This window comes from Oryza sativa, chromosome 3 (assembly GCF_034140825.1).
Source record: "Oryza sativa Japonica Group chromosome 3, ASM3414082v1".
Taxonomy (NCBI): domain Eukaryota; kingdom Viridiplantae; phylum Streptophyta; class Magnoliopsida; order Poales; family Poaceae; genus Oryza; species Oryza sativa.
In genome coordinates this window covers 3,794,128-3,817,097 of record NC_089037.1, presented here as the reverse complement: position 1 = coordinate 3,817,097, position 22,970 = coordinate 3,794,128, and the positions used below count along the sequence as shown (strand labels likewise).

At 43.7% G+C, this 22,970-nt stretch overlaps 3 protein-coding genes across 4 annotated transcripts; 2 read left to right on the top strand and 1 right to left on the bottom strand.

Annotated features, from left to right (window-relative positions):
* Nucleotides 1–2,307: 2,307 nt before the first annotated feature.
* Nucleotides 2,308–8,749, top strand: LOC4331775 (sucrose transport protein SUT1). Of its 2 annotated transcripts, NM_001402054.1 has the most exons (14): nt 2,308–2,742; nt 5,352–5,417; nt 5,749–5,847; nt 5,937–6,001; nt 6,067–6,151; nt 6,239–6,272; nt 6,439–6,538; nt 6,705–6,780; nt 7,006–7,200; nt 7,319–7,462; nt 7,572–7,805; nt 7,908–7,971; nt 8,055–8,098; nt 8,215–8,749. In NM_001402054.1, exons 1-14 carry the CDS (start codon nt 2,506–2,508, stop codon nt 8,386–8,388), a joined length of 1,617 nt encoding a protein of 538 aa, NP_001388983.1. In that variant the 5' UTR covers nt 2,308–2,505; the 3' UTR covers nt 8,389–8,749. The 2 variants fall into 2 exon arrangements, with proteins under 2 accessions (NP_001388983.1, XP_015633173.1); XM_015777687.3 differs by having other exon boundaries at nt 7,908–8,098; nt 8,215–8,746.
* Nucleotides 8,750–10,718: 1,969 nt separating this feature from the next.
* On the bottom strand, nt 10,719–11,942 carry LOC107276292 (uncharacterized protein At5g39865). Its single transcript, XM_015774773.3, has one exon. It carries the CDS (start codon nt 11,856–11,858, stop codon nt 10,890–10,892), a length of 969 nt encoding a protein of 322 aa, XP_015630259.1. The 5' UTR covers nt 11,859–11,942; the 3' UTR covers nt 10,719–10,889.
* Nucleotides 11,943–19,441: 7,499 nt separating this feature from the next.
* On the top strand, nt 19,442–22,097 carry LOC4331774 (homeobox-leucine zipper protein HOX21-like). The gene is made up of 2 exons (NM_001417232.1): nt 19,442–20,223; nt 21,068–22,097. The coding sequence occupies exons 1-2, from the start codon at nt 19,570–19,572 to the stop codon at nt 21,512–21,514; spliced, it is 1,101 nt and encodes a 366-aa protein (NP_001404161.1). The 5' UTR covers nt 19,442–19,569; the 3' UTR covers nt 21,515–22,097.
* Nucleotides 22,098–22,970: the final 873 nt, after the last annotated feature.

Here is a 22,970-nt window from a genome sequence, read left to right as displayed (position 1 = left end):
TGCATACTCCTATATAGGAGTATCGCTTTAGGGAATCAATGTGCAGGCTCCCATAGAGTTCCAGCTGAATGCTTCAGAAGGAATTGAATGTCCATACTGCAGATTTGTAGATGTAGATATCGAGAAGCATAGCCTTATATCTGCATGCATGGACTTGGATATTTCTCTCTTATCTGATAGCCCATGTATAGCTCTATATCTGCACAACACTTTACCATGCACATATATTTGCATCTAGCTACAACTCCGTCAGACATCTAGCTAGCTAGGAGGTGTGTGCAACAAGAACAATATCATATCTCACACCTTTTCCGAAAACTTCAATGTCAAAACCGCGGCATCATATCTCCATTGACGTGGTTTTCTCTTTTTCCAGAGAAAAAAAAACATGCATGTTCAGTAGTACGAATTATAGACTCTACTGCAAATGCCAAGAAATATTAATTGGGACAAAAACGACGAAATGAACACTGTATTAACCCGATGCAAACTGTCTAAAAGTAGCGTTTAATTAAGCTGACCATTGCGACCGACCGACCGAATTGAATCGAGTCTCCAAAAGAAAAAAGAGAAAATGCCCTTCTCCTGCATGCATGCAGTCCTTGGTGCAGCAGTGACCTCACTGAATTTTGTTTGTTCTTGGCTAGGGACTGCTTGGAATTGGATTTTAGTCTAGCAAAATTTGACTCCAACATGGGAGCATGTGAGATATACATGTCATTGATCACATCACTATACTGCTGTGTATCTTTTCATACCAACTACCATAATATGGTAGCCCAAGTAGTGGAAATTAAAGAAAGCACAACTCCATATCTCGATCCATCTATCCCTTATCACTATATATATCTATATCATTATCCCGTAGCTATTTTACAATATCACAAATATATAAAAAGATTTAGTTTTTTTAAGGAGTGAATATGTTCGTTTCAGTTTGACTATAATTTCCTGAACTTTTTTCAGTGACCGACCAGGCGACCACCCGTTACTAAGATCAGGGTAAAATGTGAGGCCGACATGTGTATTACTGGTCAATGGCAGAACTGAAATTCGAAAATGTATTGATGTATTATTCCTCTTTTTTTTTTGTTCAAATTAAGATGACACGTAGGCTCCAGCAACCATCCACGTGGCGGCAGGTTGTGCACGTCACTCCATCTCCAACACATCAGCATTTTCAGCAAAGAAAGAAAAAACTGTAGTGGACTTTGCAGAAAACGCTGACGACGAGTACGTACGAATTAATGCCTTAATCATATGATATCTCCAAAGATTAATTAATAAGTGGCTTGCTTAATTTTGCTACTAATCGCTATCTCGACGTAGCCAGAGAGCCATGCATGCATCACAGCGAGCCCACGGCCGCACGAGCACTCGCCAACGAATTCGCTAGGCGTACACCGTGAATGATTTGATGCGTTGATTACGGGTATTCATATTCCTTTATGAAAGGTTATTGTCAGACTTTTTTTATTCCACAAGATCGATCATACTACAAAGTTATTCTACAATAGTTTAGAACACTTATCCAGTTGTGTTAGAATATAATAATGATGGATGGATATGTATGCCATATTAAACAATCTAAATTCCCCACAAAACATATAAAAGAACACTATAATAAACTATGGTTTATCCAACATGGACATATATTTAAATGAAGTGCGATCTCCGGTGCTCTTTACTGGTAGGATGAATGATGATAGAGATAAAAGCGTTTAACAAATATGGCCTCAAGCGAAATTCGTTATATTAATTAAATCAATGAAAACATTTACTGGATTAATAAAACTCCATGCTACTCCATTATAAATGAACGCACACCTATATATAGCAAAATTCCTATTTGCCAGTAGGTCCAATACTTCGGATCTGTTTTTTTTTCTTTTAAATATCCAAAATTGATTTTGGATAACTACTCGACAGTACAAACGAATTAAACCAGCTATTACAACGTCGAGTGGATTTAAAACACTCCTCTATTAAATTCACCTACAGAAAGTCGTTCCCGCTGAAATAATCGCACCGTCTAGAAGCTCGGCAAGCGTGTCGCTAATCCGATACTAACTCCATTAATTCCATTTTCATTTCAATAATTGTTGAAGTTATTACTGCACTGGAAATAATAAAGGCAGGGGGGTGTAACTGGGTGTGTACAAAGTGTTGGTGAGCATAGCAGTTGGCAGGTGCACCACCCTTTATTATATTCCTCCTTTCTCTCTCTCTCTCTCTCTCTCTCTCTCTCTCTCTCTCTCTCCCCCTCTTCCTCCCTTTAAATGCTTCGCCTCTCTCGCTCGTCTCTCCAAACACAAACCCACCACCTCCTCCTCCTCCTCCCATCCAGCACGCGCCTCCTCTCTCGCGCGGCTTTCCATTTCCATCTCCCCCTCCTCCTCCTACGTCTCCGCCGCTCCTCACTTCCTCCACTCGATTTCCTTTCTTGGCCTCTCCTCCTCTGACACAGGGGTGTGCAGGTTTGTGTTTGTGCGTGGCGCGTCCGCCATGGCTCGCGGCAGCGGGGCCGGAGGAGGCGGCGGCGGTGGTGGCGGGGGGCTGGAGCTGTCGGTCGGGGTCGGCGGCGGCGGCGGCGCGCGTGGTGGGGGAGGCGGTGAGGCGGCGGCGGCGGTGGAGACGGCGGCGCCGATCAGCCTCGGGAGGCTCATCCTCTCCGGGATGGTCGCCGGCGGCGTGCAGTACGGGTGGGCGCTCCAGCTCTCCCTCCTCACCCCCTACGTCCAGGTATATATATATATATACTGTACTCCTGTGTATTTTGCACACTCTCATGCATGCATCTGAAACTCTGAATAATCCTGCAAAAAATATATACAAGTATCTCACGTGTGGATTTGATTTTGTTCGCGAGTTTTTGCTCGTGCTAGCTGTTCTAATCTGCAAGGTTTCATGGTAGTAGATTATATATGTCCTGGTTACAATCTTTTCAAGGTTATAATCTTGTAATTTTTTTCTGCTTTGTCAATATTTACTTCGCACTGTCTGGTGTGAGTCGTTAAAAAAATATATATCTTGAAAGATTGGGGAATTTTTCTTCATGTGTGGGGAGAGATTTATTTTTTTTTGTTTGAACGGTAGATTTGACTAGTGTCTAAAAGTACCGTAATAAATTCAATCTGCATGCCTTTTGTAATTTTTTTTGCTCATGTGTTTATATACATGTGGCCAAATATGCATTTGATGCACTAGCTATCATTTTTGTCATTTTGTAGTTATTCCTTTTCCTTTCCTTTTTTTTTCCTTTTTCTTTTTGTTGTCACTAGAGGATTCATATCCTCTCGATTCCTCTATGAAACGTCGGCGTTTTCTGCCTCTTTTCTGAAGAATCTGTATACCTATATAAGAATCAAAATCTTTTATAAGTTCTTTTTGTGCACTTTGGATCAATCAGGCTAGCCAGCATGACACTTAGCATCAGTACCGGTCTACTGTACCGAGATTCACTTTACGCTTGACACGTTTCTCAACTCCTTGTTTGATTCCATTTTACCTCAATTAGACTGTTTGATTCCGTTTTATCTCAGATATGACACTCCTTTTTTTAAAATTCCATTTTACCTCAGATGCTGTACAGTGCCATAAAAAAATATACATCTGCTCCAACTCACCTTATCCTTCTTGTAATAACCACGTATTAGGTTAATAGCTACTAATAGCTAGAGATGTAAACAAAAATAAGCAGACAAGGGCAAAAGTGAGCGGTAATAATGGAGAATTAATCTGTCGTTCCTCCGCGCGCAGTTAAAGGTAGGCAGATGACGGGTCCCTCCCCTCTATTCCATACTAACCGCAAGATGAAACTAATATTCTTACTGCTAGATATATAAATCATCCTTCATTTAGCTTCATCTCCCTCCTTAAGATGTGTTCTTTTCTTCCATTTCCTAACTTCTACTCCCTTCGTTTGACGTACACATATTTCCTAAACTGCCAAACGATGTGTTTCTACTAAAAATTTATATGGTTTAAAAAACATATTAATATATTTTTTTTTGTCTTTTTAGCTAATATTTAATTAATTATGTGCTAAACTACCGCTCAATTTTGTGTACCGGGAGAAAGGGTTCTCAATCATTACAAAAGAACACAGCCTAGTCTCCATGAAAAACATCACTTTTATTTTAAGACAGAGCAAGTGGAGCGATTTTATAACTTTACTATAGTACAAAATTAATGGTCAGAAATTTAAAATTTTGACCGAATTTTATCGTAAGCATCAAATATTTATTACCGGAGAGATAGAGTATTGGTTATTTGCCTCTCTGTCGTCAAATATTCTAAACAAAGACGATCTTCTTAGTGGTTAAACTTAAATCTCAGTCCTTCCAGGCGTTTATTTGAAGGATTTATAGCGGAGATAAACAGCTCCTTTTTTTTCGGAAATACGTAAGGAGGGCACTTTTGTATTAAGGGGAATAAAAAGGGTCTGTACAGGGAAAACCAAAAAACAGCAGGGGACAGGAATAAACAGCTCCTCACTTCCTCTTTGTATCAGTCCATACTAATTAACAAAGTGTTCCAAAATGTTCTGTACTTTTTCTGTAGAACATTATATGCAGTTCATCACCCCTGATGGTCCATGCATCAGGTCTAGCTACCTACTGTTGTATTGAAGTATTTCTGGCGAAGTTTATCCTTACCTTAGCCTTCTCGAGCCAAGTGCCATAAAGATGGTTGCTGTAGAGGCAACTCCAACCCACTTTAACCGCGCACATGAAAAATAAAGGGGTAAAACAAGGAAATTCTAGGTCAGATATATATGTCCTGTGGACTGTGGCACAGTTGCAACAGAGCAATTGCATAGGCAAATGAGGGCAGATCATCATGTACCCATAGCCTGTTGGTGCTATGTTAGCATCCAAGCATTGCCATTTTAACTATTAAGATTCTTCTTCTTATATTTGACAAGTGAAATAAATTTAGTGACTGAACATATATAGAACGATGAACAGTCTTTGTATGTTTATTCATGCCATGGGGGAAAGAGAAGTGTGATCTGAAGTTATTGGATAGATAGCTGTTAGTTGTAGCATGCAAGGCAATGCATCCTGGAACCAACAGACCAACAGAGCTGGGGATATTTCATCTGCTAAATTTCTGGGAAAATTTATTGTGTGGTAATCAATATGTGTTCACTCTTTGCAACTGGTACACGCTCTCTGATGTTTCTGAATATCTTCCACAGTGATGCAGATCTTGTTGACACAGCAAACTCAACAAACATAGTCATTTTTTTAAGGAATGAAGCATGATCATCTATTGTCAGAGTAGATTACAGTCAAAGTTTTTTTATAAGCCAAAACAACTGATTTTCTAACCTCTGTTATTTACAGACACTCGGACTGTCGCATGCTCTTACTTCATTCATGTGGCTCTGTGGTCCTATTGCTGGCATGGTGGTAAGTAACAATACCAAATTATCTGCTCTATCGATATATACGAGACAAAGCTTTTGCCCTCTTTTAAAAAAAATAAATCAAATTAATTCATGTTATGGAATCTGTACTTTCTGCAATGTAAATTCAAGTTACTTTAGTGTCTTCACTACAACAAAAACTTGGGTATCCTGAACTCCTGTATCTATCAGAGTTTGAAGCTGCATTTTCTGTAGCTTCTGATATGTGTAATGTAGATCATACTGTCATAATTCATAAGCTTTCATAAAAAATGTTTGTGTACAAGTCATATTTTTTTTAATTCTTGATCCATTATCATCTCCCAATCCTGCAGGTTCAACCATGCGTGGGTCTATACAGTGATAGGTGCACCTCAAAATGGGGAAGACGAAGGCCATATATTCTTACAGGATGTGTGTTGATATGCTTGGCTGTAAGAACCACTGAACCTTGGAACTCTTATTCCTTAAGTTGAAGTCCCCAAATTTTCTCTCATATTGACATTGCACTTTATGTATGTAGGTCGTAGTTATTGGATTTTCAGCTGACATTGGATACGCCATGGGTGATACAAAGGAAGACTGCAGGTAACTGAACATTTTGCGTATCATAATTAGCAGATAACAGTTATCTGATACACCATGTAATGCAGTGTCTACCATGGATCACGGTGGCATGCTGCTATTGTATATGTCCTGGGATTCTGGCTTCTTGATTTTTCCAACAACACTGTGCAGGTTAGTGCCTACTATATAATAATCATGTTAAAGAAATTTGTACAAAGAATCATAACAAAAATCTTAATTTTGCAATGCAATTTCTAGGGTCCAGCACGTGCTCTAATGGCTGATTTATCAGGTAATTTTTCATAGCCTTGTCTTTCAGAGTTAACTACCAAATTTTTATTGGTTTCCACAGTTCACTAACACTTGATTGATTCCAGAAAAAAAAAAGTTGCCCTTGTGTTCTGGGCTTCTGGTATCAGTGGGATTTTGGATTTGATCTCCTAATTTTCGTTCTGTAGGACGTCATGGACCTGGCACAGCTAACTCCATCTTCTGTTCTTGGATGGCAATGGGAAACATCCTAGGATACTCCTCTGGTTCCACAAACAATTGGCACAAGTAAGTTACTCTTATGTATCAGTTTCATACAGATTTTCTGTTTAGCACAGTCTATTCAGTTGCATTCTTTTCTGAAAGAAGGCAAGTGAAATTCATATTACATTAGTAGAGAAGGTGAAATTTGTTTACAAGTATTGAGTTGCATTCTCCCTAATTAATTGCGCAGGTGGTTTCCATTCCTTAAAACAAGAGCTTGCTGTGAAGCTTGTGCAAATTTGAAAGGTGCATTTCTGGTGGCTGTGGTAAGTTCTGTTATTACCTCATAAACTGCCTGCTGATAATACTTTAACAATGTGCTAATATTAGTCTTTGTAATAAGATAGTACTATACTGAAAATATTTTAGCGAGTATGAGTAATTTAACTTACATATTGTATTGCTGTTCCTCTTTTTTCAACCCTGTCATATTGGTTGCTTTTTTTCACAGCCTAACATGCTCTTGTTTGGTCATTTTCCCCTGTTTTCAGATTTTCCTGTCCCTGTGCTTGGTTATAACTCTGATATTTGCCAAGGAAGTTCCATTCAAAGGAAATGCAGCCCTCCCAACAAAATCAAACGAGCCAGCTGAGCCTGAAGGCACTGGTCCACTAGCAGTGTTGAAAGGCTTCAGGAACTTACCTACTGGGATGCCTTCTGTGCTTATTGTGACTGGCCTTACCTGGGTATGCAATATACATCAGAAAAAGAACTTTTCAGATTATTGAAAAAATTGCTACTAGATCATATCTTAGTTATATCTTATAGTACCTTACCTTTTCTATGATATGATTGTCCTTGTAGTTGTCTTGGTTCCCATTCATCCTCTACGACACTGACTGGATGGGCCGTGAGATCTACCACGGTGACCCAAAGGGAACTGATCCTCAGATCGAGGCTTTCAACCAGGGTGTCAGGGCAGGTGCATTTGGCCTGCTACTGAATTCGGTAAGATCTGATTGGTTTCTGAATTCTGATTGCCACAACTACTGTCAAATCTTTAACACTCAAGCCATGTTCTTTGGCAGCAACTAACCATGGGCTTCTGATCGTGCAGATTGTGCTAGGATTCAGCTCATTCTTGATTGAACCAATGTGCCGGAAAGTCGGGCCAAGGGTGGTGTGGGTGACGAGCAATTTCCTCGTCTGCATCGCCATGGCTGCAACTGCACTGATCAGCTTCTGGTCACTCAAGGACTTCCATGGAACTGTTCAGAAAGCCATCACTGCAGACAAGAGCATCAAGGCTGTCTGCCTCGTCCTCTTTGCGTTTCTTGGAGTCCCTCTCGCCGTAAGAATCACTGACACTTCAACTTAAACACATTGCTAAAAAAAATTATTTCCTCAAGAATGCCTTATCCTGATGAACTGTCTGAAAATTTGCGCGATGCAGGTTCTGTACAGTGTTCCCTTCGCAGTGACGGCGCAATTAGCGGCCACTAGAGGGGGTGGCCAAGGTATGAATCCCAACATTCTTGCAGCTTTTCTTGACATAATTCGGTGTTGTTTGGATGCTGGTCTAATCCATGGCGATCTGCAGGGCTCTGCACCGGCGTCCTCAACATCTCCATCGTCATCCCTCAGGTTAATTAGCTGCCAAATTCTAATCCGTTTCCCTTGAAACCGAATCAGATATACTTCATGGATTATTAGAATTTGAATGCTCATGGATTCATGGTTGCGTGGTGTTCTTCCCTCAGGTGGTCATCGCGCTGGGAGCCGGGCCGTGGGACGAGCTGTTCGGGAAGGGGAACATCCCGGCGTTCGGCCTCGCCTCGGGATTCGCGCTCATCGGCGGCGTCGCCGGAATATTCCTGCTGCCCAAGATCTCCAAGCGCCAGTTCCGGTCGGTCAGCATGGGCGGCGGTCACTGACCGCCCCGCTCTCGCCGCCGGCTGCGGCGGCGGCGGCGGCCGGAGCAGCGCCGCCGGAAGTGGTGAGCTTTGTAGTTCTCGTTTGCAATGGATCAAAGGAGCCCCCTCTTTTTTTTTACATAGGGTAATTAATTAATTAAGGCTGTTAATTAGGAAGGGGTGAGGTGGCCCTGCAGCTGGGGCCCACGCTTTGTTGCCACCTCGGTAGAAGAGAATAAGCAGATCATGCAGATAATATGGAACTGTAAAACTGTTTTGTGTTGTGTGTGTGTGCAGTGTGCTTGGTAATTAGTGTGTAATGAATGGTCAGGAGAAGTGCAGTGAACTAAGTGAAAGTGAGCTTCCATCATCATCATCATCATCTTGTGTTGTGTAATACTTTTGTGTATGTAGAATCAAATACTACAACCAAACCAATCAGAGAAGGGTGAATGGTTCGAACACTAAAAATTAAAACTTTTAGCAAAATTAAAAGATTACCCTCAAACTTGATGAAATTGCGCCAATCGCACCGCCATATTGCCACCGGTCTGACCGCAGCCTTGCCGCCGGTTGGACCGCCTCCCTGCTGTCGGTGTGACCACCCGCCGGTTAGACCGCACAATGAACCCTGGCCAACTCGTCAGGATCTAGAAAAACACATATCGATGAAACTCTTGAAGGTAAATCAATTTTGTTGCATCAATATGTGTTTACAAAATGTATCTAAATCACCTCTCTCTCTCTCTCTCTCTCTCAACTTAGAACTAGGATTAAAACCTCAAAGCAAACCTTTTTTTTTCTCCCAAAAAATCGATATCCTTCTAGCATCAATCTCTCTTCGATTTATACCCACAATGTGGCTGTCCATATCCACGAATCCAACCATAACTAGACTCTTAAACATAGGAAATTTAACAAACCAACGAAATAACATCCTCATACAACTCCACACTTCAATCTTTCCAAACTTGAACTCAAATTTAAATTTGACTCCTCTTTACATACACACACAACACCACGTATATGCTATATGGAAACATTCACATGCACGTGTATTGTTCTCTAGCCTGAGTATCCCGCGTGATATCATGGACCTTATAGACCTTAACTTCTCGCAAGTCTAGTCCTGATCCATATACGAATATAAACCATCTAAAAGTAATAAAGATAAAGCAATCTAGAAGTTCCACGAAAACAACTTGAAATTGACTCCCTCCTGGAGTCTACCGGTCTGACCGTCGGGCTACCCGGACACCTCCAGACTGACCGGCGTGCCTCACCGAGTGTAAACGACAACCTAGTACCAACATGCACGGTTCATTGACAGGAAACACTATTCAGTATTCACCGTATTTTTCAAAACATTCACCTTTGACAATTTATTCATCACTAAGATTAATCATCACATGATTCTACAGGTTGCTCTAGCAAACTCAAGGTATGTGTAAAGAGCTGAAGATGAATGGATTAATAGATGAGCTGCTCAACTCTAGCCAATTACATTATGGCCATGTTCTTCTTTATTATGGATTTTGGATTTTTGTTTGCGTGCTTGGTAAGCTTCTAAACGGTGATTTTCACAAAAAAAATATAAATCTTTTCTTAAAATATTTTTTAAAGAAAACATTAAACTTTGTAGTATTCCCTCCGTCCTAAAAAAAGACAAACCATGGGTTTCCGTGTCCAACTTTGACTGTCCGTCTTATATGAAATTTTTTTATAATTCGTATTTTCATTGTTGTTAGATGATAAAACATGATTAATATTTCATGCGTGACTTGTCTTTTTAATTTTTTTTATATTTTTTTCAAATAATACGGACGATTAAACATTGAGCACGGAAATCAGGGCTTGCCTTTTTTTGGGACGGAGGGAGTTCTAGTTAATTTCAGCTATAAATTCTTCTATCCAAATTTGGAGATGTTGAGCAGTACTCCAATCAAAAGAATGTAGCACTAGTAGTAGATGAGTAGACGATGATGATTGGTCTAGAGATTAGGGTGGGTCCGTTTTGAAATTTTGATTGGAGAGCCTTGTTTTGCTCCAACTGTCCTGTTCTTGTGGCTCGCTTTGCCATTTAAAACGCCGTTGTTGACGGCGCCGGCTTTGAACGAAGGCTACTATGCTACTACTGTCTGCTGCTGCTAGTGCTAGCTTGCTACGATGATTGCCAACAACTCTAACCCGCTACGCAGGCAACCGGTTCACGCGTAAAGGAAGCAGTTCGCCGCCGTCGTGGCCGGCAAGATCTAGCCCAAAAATCATCTGAATTCTGCCTCTTTTTGAGGCAAACTCGTCTGAATTTTGGTTCTGTCTCATGGAGAAATCACTTGTGCTCAGGAACATCACATGAATCACCAAGCATTGGTTGCATCGATCACAGCCGTTGGCTACAAACGGAATTTCAACAATCATCATCATCGTACACCGTCGATCACACACACACGCACGCACGCACACCATCATTCACAAAATCACGAGCACCACACCCAAGTGGCGCCACGTTGCACCGTCACGTCTCAGCAGCAGCAGACGGGGCACCTCACGATGCCGTTCTCGTTGCACTCCGTGCATCGCCGGAATCCCCCGCCGCCGCCGCCGTCCAATGGGTTCTCGTCGTCGTCGTCGCCGTCGTCTACGTACACCTTGCAGCTGCCCGAGCACGCGCCGCAGAGCACGAACCGGACGTCGGCGCAGGCCTCGCACGCGCCGGCGGCCTCGCCGGGCGCCGCGCTCTCGCACCCGGCGAGCCTCGCCGCGAGCTCCCCGGCCTCGTGCAGCCGCTTCAGCTCGTCGGCGTTGCCCACGAGCTCGCCGTCCACGAACAGGCTCGGCAGGGCGGGCGCCGCCGCCGGCGCCCAGCACTTGGCGAGGGCGGCGCCACGGCCGAGGCCGAGCAGGCCGTGGAGCTCGTCGCGGAATCCCCGGTGCATCGACACGTCGCGCTCGTCGACGCGCACGCCGTAGCCCCCGAGGATGGCGCGCGCCAGGCAGCAGTCCTCGTGCGTCGCGCGCACGCCGCGGAGCGACGTGAAGTAGAGCACGGCCTTGCGCGGACGCGCCACCGGCGACGCCTTCTTCTTCTCCACCAGCGGCAGCGGCGTGACCTTGCGCGACGCAGCGGCGAGCTCCGGGGGCACCGCCGTGATCGGGAACGAGAAGGAGTGGCGCGCGAACGGCGGGACCAGGAGCGGCGAGTGCTCCTCGAGGCCGGCCATGAGCGCCCACGCGTCGATGGCCTCGGGCTCGTTCGGCGGCGTCATGGTCGGCGTGCGCGGCACCATCCTCCTCATCGGCGGCGCCTCCGCCGCCCGCGGCGCGCCCTTGTCGACCTCGAGGGAGCCAAGCGTGGTCGACGTGAGCCGCACGACATGGACGCCGGCGTCACCGGCGCACCGGGCGGGGAACGACTGGCACCGGGGCAGCGCGAGCGGCGACGGGCAATGGCGGAGGTCGTGCCGGGCTTGCCTGGAGGTGGTGCACCCCATGGCAATGGCAATGTGAGGAAGCTCCTAAGCTCTGGACTGGCAATGGGAGTGTGGTTAATTAGCTAGAAACATTCTGTCAAGTATTCCTAATTTAAGTAGTGGATGGATGAGCTGGATACTAATCTATGGGGATTGGGGTTCATGGGGTTTAGTATTTTTGGGGAGATAAAACTAGTGAGGTGATAAGGGTGGTATGATTGAATTTGTCAATTACTTGACCTAAAAAGCATAACAAATAAATAGTTTTTGGAACATTCTTGTTCTGAAATGAATGGTTTTGGAACATTCACACTCACTTGGGAGCCTGGGTTTTGGAGGGAAAAAAATCAAATGTTACTAGATCATCTTGTAAGTATGAGCGGCTTTAATTAGTTTGAGATCAAAATGCTGCAAAGTTGCTTAATTCGGTTGCTTGGTAACCTAGTGAGTAGTGAGAACTACTGTGGCTGAAGATAACTCCTTTTCAGCAATGTTTGTGGTTTTCTTAGTCAAATATCACGCTTCCTTTTTGTTGCATCTTTTCTTCGTTTGCTTCACCTGTCCCCCTTGATTCTAGGACCCTGTTCGCAGGGCACTGGCTTTGGAGCTTCCTTTTTGTTGCACTTGCACATCGATAGATATACGCATGCAACTTTAGGCACACAACAAGTTCAACTTCTGTATAATACAGACTGTAAAGTGTCAGCAAGCAGTAATAATATGAGTTGATGGGAGATTGGGAGCTGGTAAAGTGTCAAACAGAAACGGTAATTTCATCCATTGTCAAGCTGATATGTAGCCTGTAGATACTGCACATTCAGTACATAATAGGACTACGATGCCATTGGAAATCTTAGAGCAATGAACATCGAAACTAAAACTCCAAGATATCACATAAGACTAAATGGTGAGTTGGAAGAGAAAAGTGTGAAGAGAAGAAAGTGCTATCCCTCATGCAAGAAACAGTCCATACACAAACTCCAATAAAAATTTTGAGTTAAAGTTATTAGGGATTGTGTGTTAGAGACAACCTGTAATACATGCTACCTCTTAATTTACTATTACATGGTATGCATGAAATTAGAGGTAATATTACTCTTAGGAATAACAGAGAAAACAGTACTATTAGTTTAAGCCAGGCCCAACAAGGGGACACTTTCCTTTGGTCCATAGTCTCTAGCTGTTGAGCTGCTATGCTCACATTGCTTAGTTCCAGGCTCAGCCCAGCAAAAATATTCTCAGCTTTTCAGGCTACACAAAGACCATACCTTTCGGGCTCAGCCCAACTTCTGTTTTTTAAGTGGTTCACCCAACTTCTCTCAATTCTATAAAAGGTCAGGATAATGGAGTTCATTTGTTCAGGGAAAGAAAAGGCAAAATTGGTTAAATAGCATCGAAATTTCATGTTTTTTTATAGTACCGAAAGATACCGGTTCACTTTAATAGCACCTAAATTTCACCCAATTTTCATGTTTAACACTTCCGTCAATTCTCGATCGTTTTCCGTCCGCCTTAATCGCTATTGACATAGCCACGCACACAATATGATATTTCTACCCCTCATTGCCATGGATTCTACTTGTATTTGTGAGAGGTAGAAACGTCATATCATGTGCGTGGCTGGGTCAATAGCGATTAAGGCGGATGGAAAACGATCGAGAATTGACGGAAGTGTTAAAAATGGAAACAAAGTGAACTTTGGGTGCAATTAAAGTGAACCGGTATCTTTCGGTGCTATAAAATAAAAAAGTAAACTTTTGATGCTATATAACCAATTTTGCCAAAGAAAATTTACTATTACAGGCTTGTTCACCACTTTTAACCCTAACACATTTTGACCAAATTTTGGGTAGCGTTCGACATGTTCAATTTAAAGCCTTACTAAAATTTGGAAATAATTAGAAACAAATTAACAACAAACATAATTTACCACAATAACCCTATTTAATAACTACACTACATGTGTATAATTCATATGTATACTTGATTAAAATGAAGGTTGAAGAACATATTCCATATGCAAACTTAATTAAAAGGAAGATTGGGTCACACATTTCCTTTGTTGTGTCACATCTTATAAAAATATATTTTTGTTGGAAAAAATTTAAATGGTAGAAATGTAACTATTATAGGATGGATGTAGTAATAAATACAAACATCAGAGGGAGTACGAAAGAAGATGATGAATGTACACAGTTGGCTTGTTGCCTTGTTGGTACGGATCCAATTGTTTTGTTGCGTTGACACTTGACAACCATCTGGACGACGTGAGTAACAACGATAGATAAATAGTGAGTTGTGCGCATAATTTTATTTATTTATTTACCACCTGCAGAAACATTCCACCATCTGTCACCGCACACGCACACATGTATAGTAGCAGCAACAACGTTCTTCACATCACACACACAGCTAACAACCGCGCCGGCTATCATGGGAAAAGGAGAAGAAAAAAGGAGCAGAGGATCATGGACGGATCCAAGTGGATCGCATAGAAAAATGGACCTCGAGAGGAGGTGAACATGGTTTTGCAAAACGGAAGATGTGGTTGGCACGTGAGAGTGGGAGGATGGGAAGGTTCCAAACGGCTTGGTGTGTACACACCCACCACCACGCAAATAAAACCCTCAAAAACAAATTGTAGAGTAAGGCTCGTTTAGTTCGCAAAAAGAAAATTTTTGGGTGTCACATAGAATGTTTGACCAGATGTCGGAAGGGCTTTTCAGACACGAATAAAAAAACTAATTTTATAACTGGCCTGGAAACCGCGAGATGAATCTTTTGAGCCTAATTAATCCGTCATTAGCACATGTGGGTTACTATAGCACTTATGGCTAATCATGGTCTAATTAGACTCAAAAGATTCATCTCGCAATTTCCTCCCTAACTGTGCAATTAGTTTTTTTATTTATTTATATTTAATGCTTCATGCATGTGTCTAAAGATTCGATGTGATGTTTTTAGGAAAAAAATTTGGGGAACTAAACGGGGCCTAAGAGTAACCGATCCTGTCGGCTACACGCACACGTCTCGCACGAAAACTTACTCTAGATATACTACCACGACATATCTTCAATAACGTCAATCGGTACCGGGCAAAATTTTACCGTGCGCACAAACATTCTCGTCAAACATCTACAGCCGACGCGCGATGCGGTTAACCCGATTGATTTTACACCGCGACGCATGAGACCGAACCAAAAGATTCGATTTTAGCATAGGCATTTTGGGAGAGAGATATTTGGTGATGGTGGTGGAGGTGGAGAGGGAGAGGGGGGTGGAAAATGGAGGGGGAGGAGGCATTTGAGCATGGCATGAGAGGAGGGGAAGGGTCCAAGGGGAAGGAGATGGATGGGCAATGGGATCTCTCCTCTAACTAACAAGGCCATGTGCCGGGCTGGCCTCCCAACACAAAGGCCAACTAGTCCCCAGGGCCACCATGGTTAGCATTAGCAGGGGGCAGGGGAAATGGTGGGCCCCACACACCCCCCAAGCCCACGTACATTGCACGTCTCGCTGTGCGTGGGGCCCCGCTGTTTTGCAGCCCCCTGCATTGCACATGTGTTGATATATACTATGGCCATAGCAAATGCAAAGCTTCTCCCACTAGTGTTAATTAATTAACCTCTCCCAAAGATAAAATTTGACAAATCTGTGCGTGTTTGTGCGCAAAAACTGAGCTTATGTAGCGTGCAAATGCTGATGCTGGCACGGAGAGAAAAGATCAAGGAGATCAACGGTGGGGAGGGGGCCACGTAGTCGCGACATTGACATGGGCTGGATCCAGCCACATGCAACACGCGGTGCAGGGCTCGTACCGCACATCTCTTTCTCTCTCTCTCTCCCTCTCTCTGGCATCCATTTCTCCGTGTCCTTTTTTTTCCTTTTATTTTTAATTTTTTATTTTATTTTGGGAGTACCTATACATCTTTCGAAAGATTTTTATGATCGTATCACACAGATTTTTAATCTTTAGATTAAAATCCGATAGATATAATAAAAAGCAAAAAGCAATTAAGAAACACCATAATGGACACTAAATTACCATATCCTCAAGAAAAAGACCAAATCCAATACAAAATTTAAAATTTATATGCGAAGATTCAAAAATTACAGTATAACTTACAAAAGTTACAGTGTAAGTTTCATAAATTACACTGTAACTTACAAGAAAATGCACTGTAAATTTGAGTGAGAAAATCGAGTGAGAGATAAGAAAAAATCTTTCGTGTGAGATATAGCAAAATCGTTTTATTTTTGCTAACGCAAGCCACAATCTGGCCAGCATCATCCATATGCGACTCCAGATTGGCATCATGGGTTGATCGATCTGCAATTTGCGTATGAAGCGTGTGGCCTTGTTGTTTCATTTTTCAACGTTGAACTTTTATGGTTTCATTTAGAGTATGAGAAATGCATGGTTAATAATAGCATCTTTTGAAGGAAAGATCATGAGTGAAACCAAAATGCCATTCTATATTTTATTTTATTTTTTGGGGGGTGGGGGTATAACTGTCCAGAAGAGAGTTAAGTACTGGAGTTTGTTTGGTCCTTTTTCTTGTTTGTCTGAGTAAATTAAACTGGAGTAGTTGATATCCTAAAAATTGATGGAAGTGTTGAAGCTTTGAACCATGCTGCATGAGCCAAAACCGTAAATGAATGGATGTCCTAGTTCTGTAATAAATGTGTCTAGGAAAGATTTCGACTACACGAATAGTTGGAGTCAATAATTCCCAAGGGATATATTGTACTTGGCTTTCTATTACATATACTTGCTGCTGCTCCAAACTTCTTCTCATCTCATCTCATATGCATGTAAACCATAATTGCACCTGGCAGCAGTGGCTATGATGAAGAGTGAGATACGCTACTGATCATTTGATCATCAGGTTGGAAATGATTTGTAAATTATCATGGCAGTCATCATCATCAATGTAGCTTTCAGATTCTTTTGTCAACAATTCCCAGAACCATGTCAATCCTGCTGCTGCATTTGGAGCCTCCAACTCAAGGGGATGTAAGCTAGTTCTTTTTTAAAAAAAAAACTAGGTTCATTTCATCTGTATAAACTTATCTAAAGGGATCTAAGAAAGCTAAGAAAAGAGGTAGTACTAGCTAGCAAATGTATACATGCTACTAGCTAGTTCATAAAGGAAAAATAAAGGAAGACTCGCCACGCTCGGTGAATGACTTCAGACCCATTAGTCTGATCCACTCTGTGGCGAAGCTTATATCCAAAACTTTGGCAATGAGACTGGCAGCACGGCTTGGTGATTTGGTCTCGCATGCCCAAAGTGCTTTCATCAAGAAGATATGCATACAAGATAACTTCCTCTATGTGCGCAACATGGTCCGGTCCTTGCACATGCAACGGAAACCATCCCTCTTCTTCAAGTTGGACATAACAAAGGCATTTGATTCAGTATCTTGGGAATACCTTGTCGAAATTCTGCAGTGGAGAGGCTTTAGTCAGCGCTGGAGAAATTGGATTGTGCTTCTCCTATCGACTGCATCATCCAGAATTTTACTCAATGGGATAGCGGAAGAACCAACTACACACAGGCGAGGCCTCCGGCAGGGTGATCCCCTCTTGCCCTACCTCTTCATCCTAGCAATTGACCCGATTCAACGACTACTCAATAAGGCCACGCAAGAGGGGCTTCTATCTCCGTTATCAAACCGAGCAGCGCGGTTCAGAATATCCTTATATGCTGATGATGCAGCGATCTTTATAAACCCGATCAGGAATGATGCCAACAACTTGATTAGCATCCTCAATTCTTCGGCGAGGCCACAGGCCTTCAAGTGAATCTGCACAAGAGCTCGGTCGTGTCCATCAAATGCGCAGAGCAGAACCTGTCTGAGGTGTTGGAAAATTTCAATGGACAGCGGGGCAATTTTCCCATAACATATTTGGGATTGCCGCTCACCCCAGGCCGCATCAAGAGAATACACCTGCAACCGGTGATGGACAAGTTGCAATCAAGGTTAGTGGGATGGAAAGGGAAGTTAATCCAGCAATCAGGGCGGAAGACGCTAGTCACGTCTGTTCTCAGCTCCATACCAACCTACTTCCTTACCGCCTTAAAGCCGCCTAAACAGTTCCTCACAGACATGGACAAGATTAGGAAGAAATTCCTCTGGGCCGGCGATCAAGAGATTAGCGGGGGGAAGTGCAAAGTGAATTGGAAAAAGTATGCTCCCCAATAAAGATGGGAGGACTAGGCGTGTTGGACCTTGATAAATTCGCGAGAGCTTTGAGACTCCGTTGGCTATGGTTTGAGTGGGAGTGCCCTGACAAACCTTGGGTTGGGACAACACCCCACTACGATGAGTTAGATGAGCAAATCTTCGTGGCCGCAACAAAGGTAACAATCGGTAATGGGCAGAAGGCAAAATTTTGGACATCCAACTGGATTGGACACCAGCCGCTGAAATACCTAGCGCCAGCGCTTTTCAACCACTCTAAAGGAAAGCAACGCTTAGTTCAGGATGCGTTAACCAATGACAAATGGATTGAGGATATTAGGCATGAGCTGTCCATGCCACTGATCCGAGAATTCTTCGCAGTGTTCCGCCTTATCTGGGATAATGAGACAAACCTGGAGGAAGGAGTTGAAGACACCATCACCTGGAGATGGACAAATACCGGTAAATACACAGCAAAATCGGCTTAGCCCAATTCGCCGGTAGAGAAGACTCAAGGGCCGCCACCTTGATTTGGAAGACATGGGCGCCATCCAAATGCAAAAACTTTGCATGGCTTGTCCTGCAAAACAGGATATGGACATCCGACCGCTTGCAACTCCGACAATGGCCCAATAACTACTTTTGCCAACTCTGCTACAGGAACTTGGAAACGGCGCAACATTTATTCAAGAATTGTCCATTCACGCGAGAAATTTGGGACAAAATAATGGCTAGGATGAACCACAACCAACCCTTCCCGGTGCACAATCCGGACGAGAGCCTAGTTGACTGGTGGGAATCAAGAACAAAGCAACAAAGCAAATGTCAAAGTAAGGGGATGCAGTCACTGCACATGCTCTTGAGTTGGGAAATCTGGTGCGAGAGGAACAGACGAGTTTTCAAAGATAAAAGAACTTCAAATCCCTCAACTAACGGCAAGAATAATGGACGAAATACATACATGGTCGGCATGTGGGGCAAAAAATCTTGCGAGAATAGCGCCTTAACCTCTCATCCTTTGTTGTAATTTTCCTTTTTTTCTGCTCTCCTCCCCCTGTCTTTCCCCTTGTCACCATTGGTGGCATTTGTACAGTGCTTATCTTCTGAAATATAAAACCAGCTAAGCTGGCTAAGGTTTCAAAAAAAAAAAAGGAACAGTAGAAGCTACCATCCTACTCATCTTGAGGGGTTACCTTTTAGGAAGCATGGTCCTTTGTGGTACTCTTTGCTGGCATATCATATATCTTAAGCAATATTGTCTGCTAGTTATTAGAGCAATTTTCTTTTTTGATACTCTCAAAAATAATAAATTTATTCCAGATTTTTTTTTTGCAAAACTAAAATTCCCCAATATTATTATTATTTTTTCTTTTTGATAAACAACATCTTGTTAAATTTCCATTCCCTCATCTATAGCCATCTCTCTCTCTCTCTCTCTCACACACACACACACACACACACAACACAAAGTTCTCACTCTCAAATACTCGCGATGCGCCTCGCCTTCCTCGCTTGATGAGCTAAGGAGATCGAGTTGAGGACAATGGCCAGCAATGGCATGGCGTCCTCCCCTTCCTCCTTCTTCCCTCCGAACTTCCTCCTCCACATGGCGCAGCAGCAAGCGGCGCCGCCTCACGACCCGCAAGAACACCACCACCACCACCACCATGGCCACCATGGCCACCACCATGAGCAGCAGCAGCAGCAGCAGCATCACCACCACCTGGGTCCTCCTCCGCCGCCGCCACCGCACCCGCACAACCCGTTCTTGCCGTCCTCCGCTCAATGCCCGTCCCTCCAAGAATTCCGAGGCATGGCGCCAATGCTGGGGAAGCGGCCGATGTCGTACGGCGACGGCGGCGGCGGCGGCGACGAGGTGAACGGCGGCGGCGAGGACGAGCTGTCGGACGACGGGTCGCAGGCCGGGGAGAAGAAGCGGCGGCTGAACGTGGAGCAGGTGCGGACGCTGGAGAAGAACTTCGAGCTCGGGAACAAGCTGGAGCCGGAGCGGAAGATGCAGCTCGCCCGCGCGCTCGGGCTGCAGCCGCGTCAGGTGGCCATCTGGTTCCAGAACCGCCGCGCGAGGTGGAAGACGAAGCAGCTGGAGAAGGACTACGACGCGCTCAAGCGCCAGCTCGACGCCGTCAAGGCCGAGAACGACGCGCTCCTCAACCACAACAAGAAGCTCCAAGCCGAGGTAACTAACTAATCAAAATCAATCCAATTACGCATTCGAGCGTTTGATCCATAGATCTGCGTGATCGTGGATGATGCGTGTTGTGTTTAATTTGTCCATGATTAATTTTCCCGGGGCTTTCCAAGCTCAATGATTGGTTGGTGATGTCGATCTTCCCTGCTGCTGCTGCTGCTGCTGCCTGCGTTGGCAGGAACGGAGATCCATGTGGGTTTCAGTGTTGGCAGAAAGGTTGTTGGAATCGGTGCCTTTCTCACCACCACGAGTACGTCGACGACGGCAGCAGTAGCTATAGCTTTTTCTCGCGAAAAGTTCAGCAGAATATGCAGCGTTTGCTCGTGCTCGTCGTCGTCATCAAGCTGGTGAGATCGATGTATCGATCGATCGATGGGTGGATTGATCGTCGGAGGCAGTGCAGGTTTGGGTGGTAGCTGCTGGTGCTTTTGCTGTGGTGGAGTCAATGGCCTCATCACACGGCCAGCCTCGTTGGCAAGTGTAGTAGTACTAGCTAGTACTACCAGCTCTTGGGGCCGGGCATGCATCGCATCTCTCTGTGCCTGGTCGCAGTGTTGCATGTGCTGCTGCCTTTTTCCTGAGATCACTTCTTCTTCTTCTCAACAATCAGATTTGCAATGATGCGTGTTTGTGTACCCGGAGAGAAAGAGAAAAAAAAAGCACAATTAGTACTTCTATGATTGGGCATCGATAGATGATCGGTGCAAAAAACGTACTAGTAGAAGTATAGCTAGCTAGATATACCTTGTAACTAATAGTACTAGTTCGTGTTGCTTTTGTTAATTAGTACTGTTTTACTGAATGATTAAGAAGGAAATGTGATAAAATGCAGATAGTGGCGCTGAAGGGGAGGGAGGCGGCGTCGGAGCTGATAAACCTGAACAAGGAGACGGAGGCGTCGTGCAGCAACCGCAGCGAGAATAGCTCCGAGATCAACCTCGACATCTCGCGCACGCCGCCGCCCGACGCCGCCGCGCTCGACACCGCCCCGACCGCGCACCACCACCACCATGGCGGCGGCGGCGGCGGCGGCGGCGGTGGCGGCATGATCCCGTTCTACACCTCCATCGCCCGCCCCGCCAGCGGCGGCGGCGTCGACATCGACCAGCTCCTCCACAGCTCGTCGGGCGGCGCCGGCGGACCCAAGATGGAGCACCACGGCGGCGGCGGCAATGTGCAGGCGGCGTCCGTCGACACGGCCAGCTTCGGCAACCTGCTCTGCGGCGTCGACGAGCCGCCGCCGTTCTGGCCATGGCCCGATCACCAGCACTTCCACTGATCGATCGATCCATGGATCCAACCAACCAACCAAACAACCATTGGCAACAACAAACTATCTTGCAGTGATGAAGCGATCGACAGTATGTACGGGGTGATGAATTAACGATGATCACACACCAACGCAAGCGCATGCACGTGTGTGGAAGATTCAGACGCATGCATTTGGATTAATTCTTGGAGAGATCGAGCAAGCTTAATTGGGAAGAACAATGAGAAGGTTGTGTATGATGATGATGCTAGCTACGAGTATTGAGGTGATGAATGCATTGAATTTTTCTCTTGGGTTTGAAGAGGATATCGAATCGAAGGAACTTGTAGATGAATAAGCGAGTGAGATGGAACGACGTACGTAGGGTTAGATTTTGGAGTTCAGTAGTAGTATATTCTGTCACTTTTTATTTATTTTTTTTATTTATTGGGTTCTTATTTTTTCCCCTTTTTCTTTACATACATAAATTTGTGAACTTTGTGAGGCAGTGTTTGTTGTGTATAGGTGCATGGTGATTCTTCTTTCTTCCCCTAATCTGTGTGGATCATGTCCCTGTGTTGAGAAAAATGTTCATTAAATTTCGCTCTAGCAATCACACAATTGAGTTGTACCCTATAATTAATTCCATTGATGTTTGGCTAGGTTTTTGACACATAAGCTCGTGCAAACATACTGAACAGTACGTACTTGTGTGAAGGCAAGAACACATGTACATGTTTCTGGAAGAAACTTTTCTTCTTCTTTTTTTGGTAGAAAAGGAAAAGAAATGGACCAAAGTTTTCAACAGTTAAATTAAGCGGTGTGTGGTTGATCCGTGCATTAATCCTAGCTCGTGCATGCATGCAACCCTACAATGCAATCAAGGCCATTTAGAAAGAACAGAAAAGCATGGACACCAGCAATATTTAAATTTGGCAGCTCTGTCTACATATCTTGTTGGCCCCCTTCATCTTTGAAATTAAGTTTTTTGTTACATCGCCACAGTTTGTCACACAACAAAGTTAGGTTAATTTTTACCATGTCTAGCTACTATTTGGTTCGTGACTAGTGACTACAAGATTCACGCAGCTGGCTTGTGCATGTAGATCTAGTATAGTTATTCAGAAGTTGTCTCTCCGTTAATGTCAAAACTTTGTAGATTTCATTACTTGACGAGAATATGGTCATGAATTATCTAGTTATAGTGATAATTATAGGAATAAATTAAATAACCTAAGAAATAAACTTAACAAATAGTAGCTCGAAACAATTGGTCCAAGCAATGCAGTAGTTTTTTTTCCTTTAGATAACATAATTTTTAGGGGTGTAAAGTAAATAATCCATAACAATAAACTGGTGAATCTCAGTTGAAAAGAACTAGGCTTAGTGAACAAAAATATTGAAATAAGGACTCCATATGCAGCGTAAATCTTAAGCGTTTATTTTTATCCTACGATATATATATATATATATATATTTTACTTTT

Excerpts from the sequence above, each read along its gene's own strand:
- LOC4331775 (XM_015777687.3), top strand. The coding sequence starts at position 2,506 with ATGGCTCGCGGCAGCGGGGCCGGAGGAGGCGGCGGCGGTGGTGGCGGG. Across the intron at positions 6,539-6,704 it reads TCCACAAACAATTGGCACAA|GTGGTTTCCATTCCTTAAAA; the intron begins GTAAGTTACTCT and ends TTAATTGCGCAG. Across the intron at positions 6,781-7,005 it reads GTGCATTTCTGGTGGCTGTG|ATTTTCCTGTCCCTGTGCTT; the intron begins GTAAGTTCTGTT and ends CCCTGTTTTCAG.
- LOC107276292 (XM_015774773.3), bottom strand. The coding sequence starts at position 11,858 with ATGGGGTGCACCACCTCCAGGCAAGCCCGGCACGACCTCCGCCATTGC.
- LOC4331774 (NM_001417232.1), top strand. The coding sequence starts at position 19,570 with ATGGCCAGCAATGGCATGGCGTCCTCCCCTTCCTCCTTCTTCCCTCCG. Across the intron at positions 20,224-21,067 it reads ACAAGAAGCTCCAAGCCGAG|ATAGTGGCGCTGAAGGGGAG; the intron begins GTAACTAACTAA and ends GATAAAATGCAG.